This window comes from Dendrobates tinctorius, unplaced genomic scaffold (genome assembly GCF_039654945.1).
Source record: "Dendrobates tinctorius isolate UK_male_01 unplaced genomic scaffold, ASM3965494v1 ptg000086l, whole genome shotgun sequence".
Lineage (NCBI taxonomy): Eukaryota > Metazoa > Chordata > Amphibia > Anura > Dendrobatidae > Dendrobates > Dendrobates tinctorius.
In genome coordinates this window covers 50,037,585-50,059,491 of record NW_027361754.1, presented here as the reverse complement: position 1 = coordinate 50,059,491, position 21,907 = coordinate 50,037,585, and the positions used below count along the sequence as shown (strand labels likewise).

The 21,907-nt window shown below is 40.0% G+C and overlaps 1 protein-coding gene across 1 annotated transcript in view; it reads left to right on the top strand.

Annotated features, from left to right (window-relative positions):
- Positions 1-1,795: 1,795 nt before the first annotated feature.
- The window catches only part of LOC141097883 (probable glutamate receptor), a 48,251-nt gene continuing 28,139 nt past the window's right edge, over positions 1,796-21,907 (top strand). The window contains exons 1-2 of the mRNA XM_073585385.1: positions 1,796-1,912; positions 18,859-18,931. Of these exons, the coding sequence (XP_073441486.1) occupies positions 18,874-18,931 (58 nt within the window). The 5' untranslated portion in view covers positions 1,796-1,912; positions 18,859-18,873. The remainder of the gene's footprint in view (positions 1,913-18,858; positions 18,932-21,907) is intronic.

Genomic DNA, 21,907 nt, shown 5'->3' with positions numbered 1-21,907 from the left:
TAGCCAGGAAATCGTCCTCCCCTCCTTCTGTGAAAATCCGAAAAACCCAGGAGAGGAGAAATTCCATAATCTAGATGTGAAAAGAGCCCTCTTAGAGTATATATCAGTAACCAGCCAGTGGAGGAGGTCCCAGTCCCTATTTGTAGCCTTCCAGGGTGCCAGGAAGGGTTATGGAGTATCGAAAGGGACTATTGCCAGATGGATTAGGGAGGCCATTAGTGTAGCCTACTCAGCTAGTGGTGTTCCGATTCCTGATGGCATCAAGGCTCATTCCACCAGAGCCGTGGCGACCTCCTGGGCTGAAAAGGCAGAGGTATCAATTGAGCAAATTTGTAAGGCCGCTACCTGGGCCTCACCCTCAACCTTTTTTAAGCACTATAGATTAAATCTATCCTCCTCGGCTGACTTGACCTTTGGTAGAAGGGTGCTGCAAGCGGTGGTCCCTCCCTAAGGTGTTTTGAAGTCTCCAAAAATCTCTCATGTGGTGCTGTCATGGGTGAAGGGAAAACCACCATGGTTACTTACCGGTAGCCGGTTTTTCCGGAACCCATGACAGCACCCGTATATTCCCCCCCCTTTTTTTCACCGTATGGGTGTGCACAATAGTCGGGTGTATTTGTGTGATGTGGTGTTGGATAAACATGTAACTAACCGGGAAGTCCTCTCAATGCTCTGTAATCCAACTGAAGCGGGGGAGAGGTGCCGCCCCTTATATTTCAGTAGGTTCCTGTCCTGGCGGGGCGGATCCCTCTCTCATGTGGTGCTGTCATGGGTTCCGGAAAAACCGGCTACCGGTAAGTAACCATGGTGGTTTTTCATTCCTATTACTTTTGGGATATTACAAGCACTTGTTTTGCCATCCATTAATTCAACTGAATTCAACTGACACTGGAATTCAGCTCTGACAAAAATTGAGACCACTTTCAAATGTTCAGTTTGTCTGATTTTTCTCTTTATAGCTATATTTTTGAGTAAAATGTAAATTGTTCTTTTAGTCTATAAACTTCTGGCAACATGTCTCTGAATTTCCAAGCAATAAACAAATAATTTCTGACAGAGAAAAATGGTCAAAATAAAAAAAACAGTGCTTTCAGACTTCAAATAATGCAAAGAAAACAAGATCGTAATCATTTAGAAACAACAATACTAATGTTTTAACTCAGGAAGAGTTCTGAAATCAATATTTTGTGGAATAACCATGATTTTTAATCAGCTTTCATGCGTCTTGGCATGTTTGCCACCAGTCTTTCACATTGCTTCTGGCGCAAAAATTTAAGCAGTTCTTTGTTCGATGGCTTGTGACTATCCATCATCCTCTTGATTACATTCCAGAGGTTTTCAGTGGGGTTCAGGTCTGGAGAATGGGCTGCCCATGACAGGGTTTTGATGTGGTGGTCTCTTAATTTTTGCCAGAGCTGTATATGTAAAACAATAACGCATGCTAATGGAATATAAACCAGTAGCGGTAAAAATAAATTGAAAAAAAGTAACATTTTTGATCTTATTTTTTTAAATACAAATTTGCTTTGTTTTCTCTTGTAGGTAATTATTGTACAAAGGCGAAAAAATAAACCATCTTTGCTTTTCAAATCTTCTTTTTTCCCCTGGATGAATTTCTGAATGCTGCTCCCCATCCAGTCTGGTTGTATAATATTGCTATTATTATTATTCTCCCAAAGGGAGCACATAATTATCCTCCAGTCAATCACTGTGAAAAATAGAAGCAGTAATACACACATTCCAATAAGGGGCCACTAAAACCATAAGGCTGGCTCGCTCCTCCTCCAATCCTCAGCATCTCCTATTGAAACTGCAGGATTTGCAATGTTTTCCTAAGAAGCTCTTTTCTCTCTAGTTGCTGTTGAGAGGAGAATTACAGAACACAGCACTCCGCTTCCAAGAGAACTAAGTGGTAAGACCATTTTAATTTACAAGAGGGTAACCTGAGAATTTATATTAACTGTGCTTTTTTTCTGTTAAGACTATCGACAAAACACAATAAAATTATATTTATATAAATATTATTATTTATTTTTTTTGTGGGGGGGGATTTTCAATATAAAAAATTATATGTAAAACATTTACTATGATTCTTTCAAATCTAGACTTTTTTTGCACTTTATATTTCATATACTATAGGTTTTTCAGCATTGCAACGTAGTTGAAAAGGCAAAATACTGATGAATTTTAATTGTATTGCTATTTTGCGGTGTTTTTGTTATTGTGTTATCATTACTGACGTCACTAAGAAACTGTATCTGTAAATGTTAAGAAGAATTTAATTTTTTTTTTACATATTTGAGTATTTTTTTTTTATTTTTGCCAAACTTGGGAAAAAAAAAAAAAGTTTGCTGTTAGCTGGATTATTAGTACAGAAAATATTTTTTGGGAGTGGCCATACAGGACCAGAATAGGTTAAGGTGGGAAAAACAACAGGGATATTTATAGTGAAATGTTTTTTACTGATTCAATTACCTAGCAACGCAACAGAATTTCTTATATCTGGCATTGGGAGAGCACCTCATTTTCTGAGAAATTCTGAAGATCTTGCATAGTCTTGTGAATTATAAAGCCTGTAGAAGTAGGTAATTACTAAAAGAAGATTAAGCCCTTTTGTGCATTGTAGGGCCACATTTGTTTTTCGGTTTCTGATATTATCCCTTCTTGAAAATGTCTTTTGTATTGTAAATTCCTAAGATACTTAAATCGCATTATGTTTGAAAACCCACAACTACCCGTAAATTCCAATAAAATTAAAGAAGACATTACTTTCCTATGCACAATAATTCATTTTCAACCTAAATTTGGTCAAAAACTATTATAATTTGTGGTGTTTTTGATATAGTGCCTTAGCAGAGAGTGTTTTATACTTGGGTTCATAAATAACTGATGACTAGGAATGACCTCACAGAGTAGCTGTCAACCAAATCAAAAGTGGAAAGTTTTAGCTCCTATTTTAATCTTTCTGCTCTACAGAATTTACTGTATGTTTTGGTTTTTTTTTCAAATCCGCCATATGGTTTCAGAGATACAGACACTTTTATTTTCAGCAAATTTTTATGGTGTTTACAAGGGGGTGATGCTCACAGGATCCTCTGGGGCATAGCTCACAGGATCCTCTGGGGTGTGTCTTTTGTCTACTCTGCTTTTTTGTAAGGCGGCCAGGGTGGTAGTCATGGCAATGAGTGGTAGTGTTCCCACACCCTGGTGCCCCACAGAGCAAATACAATGTCCCTTCTGCTGCATGTTCAGCATGTGTAGCAGTGCACTCACGGTTACGGTCAGAGTCCACTCAGCTTCTGTCACTCCAGCTCCGCATTCCCGAGCTTCACAAACCATCTCCGAGACATTACTCTTTTCCAACAGTTTAACTTTACTGAGCAGTAGGGTATTCATCACACATGCAGTACAGTGTACGCAGAGGAGCATCTCTCTAGCTTTCAATGCCTTCCGGGCAGCCTCTATTCTTCCTTATAACTCTCTTCTGGAAATTCCTGCCTTGCTTCTGGACAATCCCTGTCCCATCCGTGTCTTCAGTCCCACCAGCTTCCTACCATCCCCTGGTCCTGCTTCAATAGGAAAAGGTGCCAGGTTCACCATCTTCACTTCACCTGCTCCAGTTTTAGACCCCGGATCCTTCTTGGAACGGTCCTGTCCTTGCTGGTGACCGACTACACCACCCTCAGCCTGGGGCCCCTTCTTGTCATAGCAGCTTTATCCCCATGGCTGGCAGACTGTCTCTCACACTGCTGCTCCTTACTCCTTGGCCTGGGCAAGGCTGTCCAGGCCCTGCTGCCTAACAAGGAAGTGTCTGTCCTATATCCCCAATGCTCTGCACCACACTACTCTAACTCCTCCTCTCTGGAAAACCCTTATGCTGCCTGTATCTAACCTAACACTCCTATTCCCTATCTCTATTATGCCCCTTCTATTCTAGCCCCACTATTGTTCTATACTACCTTATATCCTATCCTAGCCTTTATCCTTTTCACAACACACAGAACATTTACATTACAGTACAGGACACATCAAATACATTCACATTAATGAACATTAGGGAACCGCACACAATTAGGAGAACAAAGAGGGGAAAAGCATAGGAGGGTTCCCCGTCACATCTTTACACTACAGTATTACCATATAAGCCACCCCCCTTCGTAGAGATCATAAAACTTTTGCATGAAATAAAATGGTCCATATCACTGAAATCGTATGGCGGATTTGAAAAAAAAATGGAGCCATGGGAATAGAAAAACGGCAAAAACTGGCTACTTTTAACCCCTTTACCTCCGAGGGTGGTTTGCATGTTAATGACCGGTGCAATTTTTACAATTCTGACCACTGTCCCTTTATGAGGTAATAAATCTGGAGCACTTCCATGGATCCCAGTGACTCTGACATTGTTTTCTTGTGACATATTGTACTTCAAGAAGGTGGTAAAATTGCTTCGATATGACTCAGGATTATATGTGAAAAAAATGGAAATTTGGCGAAAATGTTGAACATTTCGCAATTTTCCAACTTTGAATTTTCATGCCCTTAAATCACAGAGATATGTGACATAAAATATTTAATAAGTAACATTTCCCACATGTTTACTTTACATCAGCTCAATTTTGGAACCAAATTTTCTTGTTATAAAGGCTAAAAGATTTCTCATTTTTACAACACCTTTTTTTTTTTTGGGACCACATCACATTTGAAGTCACTTTGAGGGGTCTATATGACAGAAAATACCCAAAAGTGGCACCATTCTAAAATCTGCAACCCTGAAAGTACTCAAAACCACATGCAAGAAGTTTATTAACCCTTCTGGTGCTTAACAAGAATTTTTGGAATTAACATTTAACTTTTTTTCACAAAAAAATTACTTCAGATTCAATTTTTTTTATTTTACCAAGGGTAAAAGGAGAAACCGGCCCCCAAAAGTTGTTGCACAATTTGTCCTGAGTACGCTGATACCCCATATGTGGGGTTAAACCACTCTTTGGGTGCATGGCAGAGCTCGGAAGGGAAGGAGCGCCATTAAACGTTTTCAACGCTAAATTGGCAGGAATTGAGATCAGACACCACGTCGCGTTTGGAGAGCCCCTGATGTGCCTAAACAGTAGAAACCCCCAAAAGTGACCCCATTTTGGAAACTAGACCCCCTAAGGAACTTGTCTAGATGTGTGGTGAGCACTTTAAACCCCTAAGTGCTTCACAGAAGTTTATAACATAGAGCTGTGAAAATAAAAAATCATTTTTTCCACAAAAATAATTTTTCACACCCAATTTTTTATTTTACCAACGGTAACCGGAGAAATTGGACCCACAAAAATTGTTATGCAATTTCTCTTGAGTACACTGATACCCCATATGTAGGGGAATACTACTTTTGAGGCACCAGAAGGGAAGAGGCGTGCCATATTGGAGTTCAAATTTTCCTGGAATGGTTTGAGGGTGCCATGTCACATTGGCATAGCCCTTAACTGAGGTGCCAGAACAACAAAAAAACCTATATGTGAACTCATTTTACAAAACGTTACTCCCCAATGAATTCATCTAGGGGTGCAGTGATCACATTAACACCACATGTGCCCCACAGAATTTTATACCACTGAGCAGTGAAGAAAAATTAAATCACATTTTTACCACTAAAATGTTGTTTTAGCCCCAAGTTTTTAATTTTTCTAAGGGCTATTGGGGAATTTTTTTTACAACAAGCTGAGTTTTATTTTTCCTGAGTAGGCCAATACCCTACAGGAAATATTTTTCAGGCACAGTGCAAAGCTCAGAAGGCAAAGAGTGCCAGATTTTACTGTTATGATTTGCAGGTGCCATGACCCACTGGGAAGAGCCCATGAGGTGCCAGAACAGCAGACCCCTCCCATAAGTGACCCCATTTTATGAACTACACCTCTCAATGAATTCATCTAGGGGTGCAGTGATCATATTGACACCATGGGTGTGTCACAGAATTTTATACCATTGGGCAGTGAAGACAAAATAACTACATTTTTACCAACAAAATTTTGTTTTAGCCAAAGATTTTACATTTTCACACAAGTGGGTAAAAATGGTAACAAAATTTGTCCCACAATTTCTACTGAACGTAGCAATACCCCTTATATGGCTGTACAGTACTACTTAGCCATGCAGAGAGACTCGGGAGGAATGCTCCTGGCACCTAGTGCCGGATGTCAGTTGTCAGAATTAGCTGACACCCGGTGGCGATCACCTGCGCACCCACCGCGATCGCGGGAGATCGTGATGACATAATGAGCCGTCCTTGGTCAAATTGGCCTAGGTCATGGATTATTACGTCAGATGTCAGAAAGGGGTTAAACTTGTTATAAGTAGAGTTGAGCAAATTTGTTTGGATTCGGTTCCGAATACGATAGGAATCGAATTTTGTTTTTGCAATATTCGTTGGACACAGCCGGACGTCATTAGAGCCAGTGGGAGTAGAAATTACAGAATATGTTCGGAACCGATCATCAAACATACAGTCGACACGAATAAGGTTCGAATATGGCATGAATATGGCAAATTCAGATTTGCCGACCAAATCCAAACAAATTCGCTCAACTCTAGTTATAAGTCATCTTTAAAACTGCATATTTGGGTAGATGGATGGGCGAAACTTTTGTTAAATTATTTTTTTAAATGTCATTAGTGAAAAAAGTTGAAGGTGGGGTTTTGCAACTAAGAAGCCAAATATATAAAATATCAATAATTGCAAAAAAAAAAAAAAAAGCGAATACCTATTGTTTATTTTAGGGTTAGTAATGTGATTGCAAAGGAATTGTTCTCCAGGGCTTTAATATTGATGACCTACCCTTAGGATAGGAACAGACCCAACTCCTCGCACACCAGCCACTGAGGGAAGTGCTCTAGTGAGTGTTGTGGCCTTTTCCTGGTTTACCAGGCATAGCGCCATATTTATTTTAGAGGCTATGCCTGGTATTTCAATTATTTGTAGCTCCGCCCTCTTTCAACACCAGGCACCACTAATACTAAATGTACGGGGCGGTGTCTGAAAAACAATGGAAATGCCACAATGAGCAATAGAAAAATAGAGATGAGTATATATTGTAAACTTTTATTATAGAAGCTCTTTGGAATAAGAAAATGATAATGAGTTAGCAAATAATAAAAATGATTACTCAACTGTTCAAACCTTGACAGCCTCCGCACCAGTACTGTAGTGGTCTCCAGTGATTTACTCTCATTGCATTGAAGAAGACATATCAAACATAAACATAACCGGTGAGGCCAATCATTGGCCTCAGCAACAGGACAGGCAAAACCAGTGATTGCCTACAATATACATGTTAAGACTTTGGGTGTCTAAAAGTTGAGCATTGACGTATTGTTTTTATCTATTTTTGTAAATAATCCTGCTTTCAGTAATATTTTTTGATTCCAAACAACACCTTTAAATAGGTGAGAGAATAAAAGAACAGATGGAAAGTGTGAAGAGTGTAGAGGCATGGTCAGACTACATGGGATTGTTTGTAGTCTGTTACCTTGACAACATATAGGTCTGCATTGAACCTGTATAGACAGAAAGGTAGGATATTGGATTTATTAAGACTTCTTTGCAAAGTTTTTTTTTTTTCTTTTTTACTTATAGCTGCATTGAAGAACAAAATAGATAAATAATGGTTACAAACGTACAGAGATATCACTTTAAATGAGGTTTTCAAGACCCAATTATTCTTTTAAGGTCCTGTCTAAAAGGACATGATTATTTTGAGAATACCCCTGTAATAGCAGTTTGTATATAAATATACATCTACGTATATTTGTGTGATATATGTCTATAAATGTGTGTGTGCATATATACATACCGTATATGGGTATCTTTTCTCCTTGAGGAGTGTGACAGACAGGCTTGGCATGTCAGAGTGAGGAGATTTATAAGCCAGGCATGCTTCCCTGGGAAATTAAATATGGAAATTTCCTCTTCTGAAATTCTGAAAGGAAGAGGACTAGAAACTCTAGCACTCCCCTATTGGGAGCAGCGATCCTAAAAGTCAATATCGACCCTTTAATGAGCCTAGTCTTAGGATAAAAGCCAAACCAGAATCTCAATTTGCAGACACTGTGTTTCAAGGTATTGCCTCTCATCCGTGCAAATTATGAGATCTGATTTGACTAGGTGAGAGGTTTAAGATGGGGATCAAAGGTGTATCATTTCTCCTTGTGGAGTGACAAGCTAGGCCTCTTCCTCTCTCTGAAGAGGAAATTTGCATATTTGATTTCCCAGAGGGGCATGATTGGCGTATAAGTCTCCTCCCTCTGACATGCCAGGCTTGGCACTCTCCACAAGGAGAGACGTTACCCCTTAGACCCCAGTCTTAAGCCTCTTGTACAGCCAAATCAGATTTCATATTTTGCACTGATGAGGGGCAGTAGCCTGAAACACACTGTCTGCAAATTGAGTCTCTGGTTTGGCTTTTATCCTAAGTCTTCTGGCAAGGCTCGTCAAAGGGTCGATATTGGCTTTAAGGATCGCTGCTTCCAATAGGTGGAACTAGAGTTCTGTCCTCTTCCTCTTTGAAGGGGCAATAACATACTGGATAAAATAGATTTATAGGTCCATAGGGTTTTCTGGCGGTGGTGGCATTTGTCCTCCCGCTGTAAATGTAGCCTATATTGGCACACAGCTCATCGGCGAGGTGGATCCGACTAGCATATACTTAATACTGGTTACATTGCTGATAATGGATGAAGACTGGGCCTTTTCCATGAAAAAAAAAGTGTGAGTGTGTACACGCCATCTGGAAATTCCTTGTAAAACCAAAAACTAAGGGAGGGGCTACATGAACCCTATAAATTGCAGTCGTTGCATCCAATACACTGGCGGTGAATATTTTTCTGTAGGGGGCTCTTGATTTGTACCCAATTCTTGTTTCCTAGTGAGTGGCTTATTACAACCACATTGAATAAATACAATAGTCCCCTTTTTATTTCATGTGCTTTTTTTATCCTGTAAAGGTTTCTTGTAGGGACCTCTAGGGATTCGGATCCTTCCACATTGAAGCAATGCCGCGAGATCTGCGTCTAACATCAGTTAATGAAATATGTTGGGAAATACCTGCCAAAATTCTATCGGGAAGACATATGTCTGCAAAGTAATTGAAAACATGGATTCGCTTATTAGATTGATGTCCAGAACGACATCTGACATATTTTGCATCTTAAACGCTGTCAATTAGATCCAACCACCCAAAAAATGGAGCAAAATTTTATTTTCTGCTCTCCAAAAGCAACTCTAAGTCAGAGACGTGAAAGTAATTACAGTAGAGCGCTGGTAGAGACAATGTACAATTATTTTTTCATGCTGTCAATCAAATCCGTGATTATATTCACTGACCGCAATAAAGCAAGTAACACGCAGTATCCAATAAGATATATGAATAATATATTAAATTGTTTACATCGGAGACTTCATGCACTGGATTGTCGAGAACCTCAATTTACTACTATACAAATAATCTTAATCTGTAGCTTCCACTTCCATCTTTTCTTCTGTTAACATCGGTTCACTAATCATTTGCAGCTCTACGTTGTTAAGACACGGTCACTGTCTGTCACAAAATCAATATGCTCTACCTCTAATGCTGGGATTCTATTGTGCTAATTTGTAGGAGCTTTGTACATATACAGATGCTTGTAAAGGGAACCTATTATAAGGAGTAAGGACCCCAAACCGCTACCTGGCCGGCACCAATCTGTTATCCAGGACAGTCTGGGTATGTGCACATGTCTTCTTTTAGACTCCAGTGTGCTGGCGTCATATTCGAAGCAGATGCTTCAGGAAAAAGCTAGCAGTGTTTTCCCTGTAGCGTCATTTTAACCTTTTTTGCAGGGATTAATACCATAAATAACACAGTGGTGGCTTCCCAGCAAAAGCCCACAGAAGGACCAGTCACTTGTTTTAGACACTTTACGGCTTTAGAAGTCTAAAACAACTAAAGTAAAAGATTGATGATCCATCTTTTTTTGGAAAGGTTACCATTTATTGGGTGGGACCCAATCAAACAATGATAACCTTTCCCAAATATGGATCATCAATGTTTTACTTTAGTTGTACAATGCCTTAAACCTATTTAAGACAACTTTCACCAAAGTATAATGTGTAAAAACATGTATGGTTCGTGCTATTGCTGCAACAAGGGTTTTTATGGAGATCTCTGTTCAGTAGAGTTGAGCAAATCGATTCCCAGGACCCTTGGTCTAGTGGCCACATCCAAAGTCCAAGGCTGTCATGCCAGAGCTTTGCAACCCTCCTTTGAGATGTCAGTATCACAGGCGCCTCTTCTTCTAGGTAGAACTGGCACAATGTCATGTGGGTTACAACACAAAGCCATGCCACAATTATAATCTTGGGCCTGGCCAACCAATCAGAAGAGGCCTTTTTGGCTACCACAGCAGGTCAATGGTGATTCGCAGCCCTCTGGTCTGGTAGATGATATCTACAGACATGGCCACAGGACCATGATCCTGAAAGTCTTTTTACCCAACTGTATAGCTCAGAGGAAGGACAGCATGGGTCCAGGTGTCGAAAGCCGAATAATAGACACCATTAAATAAATGGCACCATTTGGGCTTATTATTATTATTATTTATTGTTATAGCGCCATTTATTCCATGGCGCTTTACATGTAAGGAGGGGTATACACAATAAAAACAAGTACAATAATGTTAAACAATACAAGTCATAACTGGTACAGGAGGAGAGAGGACCCTGCCCGCGAAGGCTCACAATCTACAAGGGATGGGTGAGAATACAGTAGGCTTCATAAACTATGTTTATTCTGATGGTAAAGTCCCACCACCAGTTATTAGACATGTGTCTTTCAGCAGACCCCATATTGACCCATCACATTACTGCATTCTTCCATGTTTTGGCCTTAACATCACTGTAAAGTCATTCTAACAACTTCATGGTTGGCTGGAGATTATAATTATTTCGTCTGCAATTAAAATACTAAGCTGGTGTTTTCTCCATGAACCCATGGCACCCTGCATCCTCACAATTTCTGATGGATGTTGTCTGTAAATATAAATTCCCCCCATCCCCTTCCCAAATTCCTTGGACCTTTTATTAGGACTTGTCATCATTAATTTTGTTGCAGAGTATTTGATTCTGTTACTTGCAAAAAACAGTGATTTTTTTTTTTCTATGGACATCTGAGAGGACCATTAGGTTCCTCTGACCTAAATATATATATTCTTCATGAAAAAAAACAAATTATGAAACATTTCTTGTTAGATCTGTGTTGTGGAGTTAAGACCCTTTTACATTTAGCGATGCACCAGCGATCCGACCAGCGATACGACCCGGTCAGGATCGCTGGTGCATCGCTAAATGATCGCTAGTGAGCTTTCACACAGAAAGATCTCACAGCGATGCACCAGCGATCCGACCAGCGATACGACCCGGTCAGGATCACTGGTGCATCGCTAAATGATCGCTAGTGAGCTTTCACAAAGAAAGATCTCACAGCGATGCAGCAGCGACGCAGCGGACGATACTCACCTTTCACACACAGCGATCCAGACGTCCTCCCGCCCGCGTCCAGCGTCGCTCGTCTTGCCCAGCAGGAAGCGGCCAACGAGAAATGGAGCTGGACGTTCTCGCGCGATCAGCGACAGACAGCGGGGGAGCCAGCTGGAGGTAAGTATCACACATAGCGATATCGCTAGCAATATCGCTATAACGTCACTAAATCAGTGACGTTTTAGCGATATTGCTAGCGATATCGCTATGTGTAAAACCCCCTTTTATCTCCTTTTCCTCCTTCAAAATTTATAAACAAATTGACACCTAGGTGTTAATATTCTCCTCATTAAAGGGGTGTGTCCCTACATAGTCAGCACTGATTGTGCAGTATCAGCGTATGTAGGGACTCCCCTACTCCAACTAGTAACATCAACTTATTCATACATGTCCATGGCGGATAACAATCACTGAGAAAGTTCTAAGAAAAGATGATCCAGAATTGTGAGATAATTAAAAATACAGATATTTACTAAAGTGGAAATATCGCAAGAGCTGACAGATCCTCTTTAACAATCACCTGTCTCCAAGTCAAAAATGGCCAGCTTGTGCTCTTACTTTATTCCCACTGCTCCCTGTCATACTCCGCTTTTTGTTATTTTTAAATCTGTCATACTTTTCCAGAAATATGGGCATTTTTATTTCGTTCTCATTATTATGGTCTTTACCAAGGGTGGTGTGGTTCACAGGATCTTCAGGGGTTTGTCTGTAATTACCCTGTGAGCCACACCCGCGTAGTAAAGGCCGTAAGAAGGAAGCTAAGAAAAAGGAAGCAAAACTTCTTTCCTGCATGGTGACCAACGGCAAGAAGCCTGACCAATAAGATTGAAGATCTGGAGTTGGTAATGTATGAGGAAAAATACGACATAGTAGGAATAACTGAGACATGGTTAGACGACAGCTATGACTGGGCGGCTAACTTGCAAGGATATGATTTGTTTAGGAGGGATCGTAAAAAAAGGAAAGGGGGTGGAGTCTGTCTATATATAAAGTCCACTTTAAAGCCCACACTAAGAGAAGATATTCAAGAGGGAAATGAAGAGGTGGAGTCTCTATGGGTGGAGATACAAGGAGGGAAAAGTAATAAAATCCTCATAGGGGTTTGTTATAAACCACCAAATATAACAGAAACCACTGAGAATGTATTATTGAAACAAATAGAGAAAGCAGCAAATCACAATGAGGTGATTATTATGAGGGACTTCAACTACCCCGACATAGACTGGGAAACTGAAACCTGCGTATCTCAGATAGGAAACCAATTTCTGTCAGTGACCAAGGATAATTATCTGTCACAACTTGTGCAGGGCCCAACTAGAGGGACAGCCCTTCTGGACTTAATTTTAAGCAACAGGCCATATAGAATAACAGAAGTACGAGTCGATGGGCACCTAGGGAGCAGTGACCACAAGGAGCACAGAAAATAAATGGGAAATATTTAAATCAGTTTTACACACCCACTGCGAGCTAGCCATACCATACAGAAATAAAAGGGCTAGGAACAGGAGAACACCAATGTGGCTAAATAAGGATGTAAAAAGGGCAATAAATAACAAGAACAAGGCATTTAAGAAGCTAAAACAAGAAGGCAATGAAGAAGCATTAAAAAGTTACAGAGAAAAAAATAAAATGTGTAAAAAAACAAATACATTTATCAAAAGTGGAAACTGAGAGACTCCTTGCTAAGGAAAGTAAAACAAACCCCAAACTATTCTTTAATTATATAAACAGTAAAATGAATAAAATTGATGGTGTCGGCCCTTTAAAGAACAATGAGGGTGAAATCATAGAGAGCGATGTGGGAAAAGCAAATGTTTTAAATACTTTTTTCTCAACAGTGTTCACACAGGAAAAGGATTTGCCAGGGGAAATGCAGAGTGATAATGTAAACTCCCCATTAAGTATTACCTGCCTAACCCAGGAAGAAGTGCAGAACCGCATTAGTAAGATTAAAATTGACAAATCACCAGGCCCTGATGGCATTCACCCTTGGGTATTAAGGGAGTTAAGTAATGTGATAGACAGGCCTCTATTCCTTATATTTAAAGACTCTATAGAAACAGGGTCTGTTCCTTTTGATTGGCGGCAAGCAAATGTGGTACCAATATTCAAAAAGGGGTGTAAAAGGGAACCTGGAAACTATAGGCCGGTAAGCTTAACATCTGTTGTGGGTAAAATTTTTGAAGGGTTTCTAAGGGATACCATTATAGAATATCTCAATGTAATAAATGTTTAACTCCATATCAACATGGATTTATGAAGGATCGTTCCTGTCAAACTAACCTGATCAGCTTCTATGAGGATGTAAGCTCTCAAATGGACCAAGGAGAATCATTGGATGTCTTTTATCTCGACTTCTCTAAAGCATTTGACACTGTCCCACATAAACGATTGGTAAGTAAGATGAGAAAGCTTGGGCTAGGGGAAAATGTGTGTAGATGGGTAGGTAGCTGGCTTAGTGATAATAACCACTTTGTTTTCTAATGGGGCATACTCAGATTGGGCCAGGGTTACTAGTGGGGTACCACAGGGTTCTGTATTGGGCCCCCTACTATTTAATATATTTATTAATGATCTAGTGGATGGCTTACACAGTAAAATATCAGTATTTGCAGATGATACAAAGCTATGTAAGGTAGTTAACACAAAGGAGGACAGTTTGCAACTACAGACAGATTTGAGTAAATTGGAGAATTGGGCTGAAAAATGGCAAATGAGGGTTAACACAGATAAGTGTAAGGTTATGCACATGGGAAGGAGAAACAGGTGCTACAATTACTTACTAAATGGGAAACTGCTGGGGAAATCAGACATGGAAAAAGACTTAGGCACCTTAGTCAATAAGAAGCTAAATTGGAGTGCCCAGTGTCAGGCAGCTGCCACCAAAGCAAATAGGGTCATGGGATGCATTAGAAGAGGTCTGGGGACACGAGATGAAAACATAATTCTCCCTCTGTACAAATCACTCGTCAGACCACACTTGGAGTATTGTGTGCAATTTTGGACGCCGGTGCTCAAGAAAGACATTACTGAACTTGAAAGGGTTCAAAGGCGAGCTACTAAAATGATAAATGGAGTTGGTTCACTACAATACCCAGAAAGGTTATCAAAATTAGGTCTATTTACTCTAGAAAAGAGAAGACTTAGGGGAGACCTAATATATATGTACAAGTATATCAGAGGGCAATACAGAGATCTCCAATGAACTGTTTGTGCCAAGGACTGTGACAAGAACAAGGGGGCATTCTCTTCGTTTGGAGGAAAGACAATTTCTGCACCAGCATAGAAGAGGGTTCTTCATGGTAAGAGCAGTGAGGCTCTGGAATTCTCTTCCTGAGGAAGTGGTGAAGGCCAACTCACTGAATGAATTTAAGAAAGGAATGGATGCTTTTCTTGTGAGTAACAGTATAGAAGGTCACGAATAACATAATATTATAGGTAGATGGTTGACCCAGCTTAGGGGAAGGAATTTTTTTCACTATGGAGAAAATTGGCTTCTACTCTGTGGGTTTTTTGCCTTCCCCAGGATCAACAATGCAGAACAGCTGCACTAAAAATAGGCTGAACTAGATGGACATAAGGTCTTCCTTCAGCCTTCAAAGCTATGTAACTATGTAAAAAAATAGCGCTAAATAAAAAGGCCCATATCACTGGAACCATATTGTACATCTAAGAAAATAAAAAAACAGGAAGTAATCAGGGCGTTTCGAAAATACAGTGGGTACGGAAAGTATTCTGTCCCCTTTAAATTTTTCTCTCTTCGTTTCATTCCAGCCATTTGGTAAATTCAAAAAAGATAATTTTTTTTCTCATGTATACTCTGCACCTCATCTTGATTGAAAAAAAAAACAGAAATGTAGAAATTTTTGCAAATTTATTAGAAAAGAAAAACTGAAATATCACCTGGTCATAAGTATTCATACCCTTTGCTCAGTATTGAGTAGAAGCACCCTTTTGAGCTAGTACAGCCATGAGTCTTCTTGGGAATGATGCAACAAGTTTTTCACACCTGGATTTGGGGATCCTCTGCCATTCTTCCTTGCAGATGCTCTCCAGTTCCATCAGGTTGGATGATGAACGTTGGTGGACAGCCATTTTTAGGTCTCTCCAGAGATGCTCAATTGGGTTTAGGTCAGGGCTCTGGCTGGGCCAGTCAATAATGGTCACAGAGTTGTTCTGAAGCCACTCATTTGTTATTTTAGCTGTGAGCATAGGGTTATTGTCTTTTTGGAAGGTGAACCTTTGGCCAAGTCTGAGAAGAGGTTTCCATCCAGGATATCTCTGTACTTGGCCGCATTCATGTTTCCTTCAATTTTAACCAGTTGTCCTGTCCCTGCAGCTGAAAAATACCCCCATAGCATGATGCTGCCAACACCATGTTTCACTGCTGGAATTGTATTGGACAGGTGACTAGCAGTGCCTGGTTTTCTCTACACATACCTTAGAATTATCTCCAAAAAGTTCTATCTTTGTCTCATCAGACCAGAGAATCTTATTTCTCGTAGTCTTGGAGTCCTTCATGTGTTTTTTCAGCAAACTCTATGTGGGTTTTCATATGTCTTGCACTGAGGAGAGGCTTCCATCGGGCCACTCTGCCTTAAAGGTCTGATTGTTGGAGGGCTGCAATGACGGTTGACTTTGTGGAACTTTCTCCCATCTCCCTACTGCATCTCTGGAGCTCAGCCACAGTGATCTTGGGGTTCTTCTTTACTTCTCTCACCAAGGCTCGTCTCCCACGATTGCTCAGTTTGGCTGGACGGCTAGGTCTACGAAGACTTCTGGTGGTCCCAAACTTCTTCCATTTAATGATTATGGACACCACTGTGCTCTTAGGAATCTTGAGTACAGCAGAAATTCTTTTGTAACCTTGGCCAGATCTACGCCTTGCCACAATTCTGTCTCTGAGCTCCTTGGCCAGTTCCTTTGACCTCAAGATTTTCATTTTTTCTGACATGCACTGTGAGCTGTGAGGTCTTATATAGACAGGTGTGTGCCTTTACAAATCAAGTCCTATCAGTTTAGTTTAACACAGCTGGACTCCAATGAGGGGGTAGAACCATCTCAAGCAGGATCACAAGGAAATGAACAACATGTGACTTAAATATGAGTGTCTAAGCAAAGGGTCTGAATACTTATGATCATGTGATATTTCAGTTTTTCTTTTAATATATTTGCAAAAATTTCTACATTTCTGTTTTTGTCAGTCAAGATGGGGTGCAGAGTGTACATTAATGAGAAAAAATGATCTTTTTTGAATGTATCAAATGACTGCAATGAAACAAAGAGTGAAAAATTTAAAGTGGTCTGAATACTTTTCGTACCCACTGTAACATAAGAGTAATAACTGATGTAGTCTGACCTAGTGACAGGTCCTCTGTAAGTAGCACTTTTGGGTCATATGACTGATTGAGCCCCTTTATCAATTTTTTAATTACCCCAGATCACTTACAGGACATAGCTGTTCTGAGAAAATTTATTTCTAAAGGTGTTATTGACAAATAAATTCTCACCAGATGTTAGTAACAACAGATCCAATCCACACAGGAAAAGAAATCCAACCACAGATTGTTATATGTAATTATGAGAAATGACACAGGAAAAAGTACTGAACACACTGAAATATATTTCATAGTTCGTACAAAAGCTCCAAAGCCTTTGTTAGAGATGACAGCTTCAAGACGCTCCTGTATGGAGAAACTAGTCTCAGGCATTGCTCAGGTTGGATTTTGGCTTTTTTTTTCAATTTAAACACTCTTCACATCCTGATAGCTCCATGGGCTGCTTCTATGAACTCTGAGCTTTAGTTTTTTCCATAAATTTACCATTGGATTCAAGTCAGGTGATCGGCTCTGCCATTCTAGCAGCTTTATTTTCTTTTTGTGATACTAATTGAGAGTTTTCTTGGGTGTGTGTTTGGGATCATTGTCTTGCTGAAATGTCCACCCTCGTTTCATCTTCATCATCCTGGTAGATGGTAGAAGATTTTTATCAAGAATGTCACAGGAAATTTGTCCATTAATCCTTCCTTCTATCGCATGAAATTTGCCAGTGCTGTATGCTGAAAACAGCGCCACACCATGATGTTCCTACCTCCAAACTTCACTGTTGTTGTGGTGTTTTTAGGGTGATATGCAGTGCCTTTTGTCCCCAAACATGGTGTGCACTACAGCAGCAAAATAGTTCAATTTTTATCTCAACTGACCAGACTATATTCTCCAAGTATGTCACAAGCTTGTCTAAATATTGTTGAGCAAACTTTAAACACACTTGAACATGCTTTTTGTTCAGCAATGGAGTCTTGTGTGGTGAGCGTGCATACAGGATATAGAGTTTGAGTGCACTACTTATCAAATTTTTTTAAACCATTATACCTGCTGATTTCAGGTCTTTCTGTAGCTCTCCACAGCTGGTATGTGGCTCTTGGACAACTTTTCTGACAATTCTTTTCACTCCTCTGTCTGAAATCTTGCGGGGAGTACCTGGTGGTAGCTGGTTTATGGTGAAATTATCTTTCTACTTTCGGATTATGGCCCCAACAGTGCTCACTGGAACCTTCAATAGTTAAGAAATTCTTCTGTCAATTCCATCAGTATATTTTGAAACAACAAAGTTGTGAAGGTCACTGGTTTTACCCATCATGAGATGTCTCTCCTGTGGCACCTTGGTAAAGAGACACCTTTTAAGAGACCATCAGGTGAACCAGCTGATATTATTTGTCACTAAGTGGCAGGATTGCTTTCTAATTACTGAGAGATTTCAGCTGGTGTTACTACTTTCCATGGCTTTTTCACCTCTCTTTATTCATGTGTTCAATTCTTTTTCCCTGTCTCATTTCTCATTATTACACATAAGTTAATTTATGGACATCTATGGTTTGATTTATTTGCTTGTGTGAATTGGATGGGTTGTTACCGACATCTGGTGAGAATTTCATGTCAATAGCAACTTTAGAAATAGATTTATTCAGAAAATTGATACTTAGCTCACCTATAGTAGCTGATATAGAAATATTTCCCAGTCCCATCTTATTATAGAAACCACCCCTCACTATGAGAGAAGAGGGCACACCGGGGCCAACTTCCTGATCATCTCTGATCTTCTTATACAGAGAATCCTCTACATTACATCTATAAATCATCCTCCTCCTGGGGTACGTGACTGTAATGATTGAATCCAGGAGCTGCTAATTATTGGACAGAAAACAAGAGCGATAACCCTAGTAACAGGAGTAAAATAACATCCTTGGCAACAGAAAGCAACGGATTTGGAGAGTGAACGTAACTGGAAAATCTGCTTTTCTTTAGGTTTCAGTGACGGCCATGAAGAAATCCCTGGTTCTGGTCTTCACGCTTGTCATCCTTTGGATGGAGGACACGGGTCAGTAAAGTAAATTCTGTAAATAATCACTTCAACTACTAAGCAACTTCATTATCTCTATAGTTGTCAGCACAAGGTAGTATTGACAATCTCCATTAATTTCCTTAACATGTTAAGAAAACTGATGTGGGAAAAATATTTTTACATATATAATTGCAGTCAGTATTCATTTTTTTTCAACCCAACCTCCCTTGAAATCCAAGTTTGCAACCTGATCCATGTTTCACATTTTACTCTTAAGGGAGTGTTTCTCCCAGTAATGCAGGCTGGATGTGAGGTCTGTGTGTATCCAGGGTGATGCTGTCTTCACTTGCTACAGTGTATACACACGTGGTCAAAATTGTTGGTACCCCTCGCTTAATGACAGAAAAACGCACAATAGTCACAGAAATAACTTGAATCTGACAAAAGTAATAAATAAAAAAAATCCATGATAAAGAAGAAATGAAAGTTAGACATTGCTTTTCAACCATGCTTCCACAGAATTTTAAAAAACAACAACTCATGAAATAGGCCTGGACAGAAATGATGGTACCCGTAACTTAAAATTTTGTTGCACAACCTTTTGAGGCAATCCCTGCAATTAAACGATTTCTGCAACTGTCAATGAGACTTCTGCACCTCTCGACAGGTATTTTGGCCCACTCCTCAAGAGCAAACTGATCCAGTTGTCTCGTGTTTGAAGGTTGCCTTTTCATGATGGCATGTTTCAGCTTTTTCCAAAGATGTTCAATAGGATTTAGGTCAGGGCTCATAGAAGGCCACTTCAGAATTGTCCAATGTTTCCTCTTAGCCATTCTTGGGTGCTTTTAGCTGTGTGTTTTGAGTCATTATCCTGTTGCAAGCCCCAAAACCTGCAACTGAGATCAAGCTTTCTGATTCTGGGCAGCTCATTTCTCTCTAGAATACCTTGATAGTCTTGAGATTTCATTGTACCCTGCACAGATTCTAGACACCCTGTGCCAGATGCAGCAAAGCAGCCCCAGAACATAACACAGCCTCCTCTATGTTTCACAGTAGGGACTGTGTTCTTTTCTTGATATGCTTGATTTTTCTGTTTGTGAACATAGAGCTGATGCGCCTTGCTAAAGAGTTCCATTTTTGTCTCATCTGTCCATAGGACATTCTCCCAGAAGCTTTGTGGCTTGTCAACATGTAGTTTGGCAAATTCCAGTATGGATTTCTTATGATTTATTTGAACAATGGTGTCCTCCTTGGCCTTCTCCCATGAAGTCCCCTTTGGCTCATACAATGATGGATGCTGCAATCTGACACTGATGTTCCTTGAGATTGAAGTTCACCTTTAATCTGTTTAGAAGTTTTTCTGGGCGCTTTTGCTACCAATTGTATTATCCATCTCTTTGATTTGTCATCAATTGTCCTCCTGCTGCCACGTCCAGGGAGGTTGGATACAGTCCCATGGAGCTTAAACTTCTGAATAATATGTTCAACTGTAGTCACAGGAACATCAAGCTGCTTGGAGATGGTCTTATAACTTTTACCTTTAACATGTTTGTCTATAATTTTCTTTCTAATCTCCTGAGACAACTCTTTCCTTCGCTTCCTCTGGTCCATGCTGAGTGTGATACACATCATGTCACCAAACAGCACAGTGAGTATCTGTAGCCCTCTATATAGGCCCACTCACTGATTCCAAGATTGAAGACACCTGTGATGTTAATTAGTGAACACACCTTGATTTAACATGTCCCTTTTGTCACATTATTTTCAGGTGTACCATCATTTCTGTCCAGACCTATTTCATGAGTTTTATTTATTTTTTTAAAATTCTGTGGAAGCATGGTTGAAAAGCAATGTCTGACTTTCATTTGTTAATTTTCATAGATTTTTGATTTATTATTACTTCTGACAGATTCAAGCTATTTCTGTGAACATTGTGGGTTTTTCTGTCATTAAACGATGGGTACCAATAATTTTGACCATGTTTGTATATTGCACTACACTTGCTTTAATGTATCTGCATAGCTCCAGTTCTGTTATTTCCACCTTCATGTGCAAATTTTCAGTATAAAACGTACACAGCTGGAATATCGCAGCCAGACTCTGATTCATGCTGCTTACGGTTCGGGCAGCATGAATTGACCGACCGGCACTTTTTAACTCTGCATTAAGATACTAATAAACAATAAAACAAAAATTCTGTGCAAAAGCCTTTAAAGAGGTTGTCTCCTACTTTAACATTGAGCAGCTATTCTCAGGATGGGTCATCAGTGTCTGATCGGTGGGGGTGCGATATTTGGCATCCCCACCAATCTGCTATTCTAGATACGGGGAGGGACCAAAAGTGCTCAGTTACAGAACTGCTCTCTCTACTGATAGTGGCCGCAGCTGGGTACTGCACATCTACCATCTATTCAAATAAATGGTAGATCCATAACTGAGCACTTCTGGGCAACTCCGACACCAAGAACAGCTGATCAGTGAGGGTTCTGGATGTCGTACCCCCACTGATCAGACATTGATGACCTATCCTAAGGATAGCCCAAAAAGAAAAAGAAGAGCAGCATCCAATCCAGGTGAGAATTATATAGATTTATTCAGCCATTGTCCGACTGGGTCTATGGACTGTGAGCGTGCATCCCCCTGATCCTGTAAGTGCTGTTTGCCATTTTTTCTATCCTAAGGATAGGTCATCAGTGTTAAAGCAGTGGACAACCTCTTCAAGGTTGGTGGGTTGTTTTGCGAAGTATATCATATATATGCATGTCAGAAAAAATTAGCAAATTCGGACTGTCACTGGGAACCTAACAATATAGACCCACAAGAAAAACAAAAAGACAGCTATCATGCCTAAAAGTGCCACGTTAGCCTTCACTGTGCAGTAGAAGGGAGGTCTCGTAATCATATTTTGGCAGCAAAGTAATGGTACGAGGTGTAATGGCGTAGACTTTCCCACCAAAATGAGCACATACTAAGAGTTTAAAGGGAGAAAATAAGAAATGTGGATCATCTTTT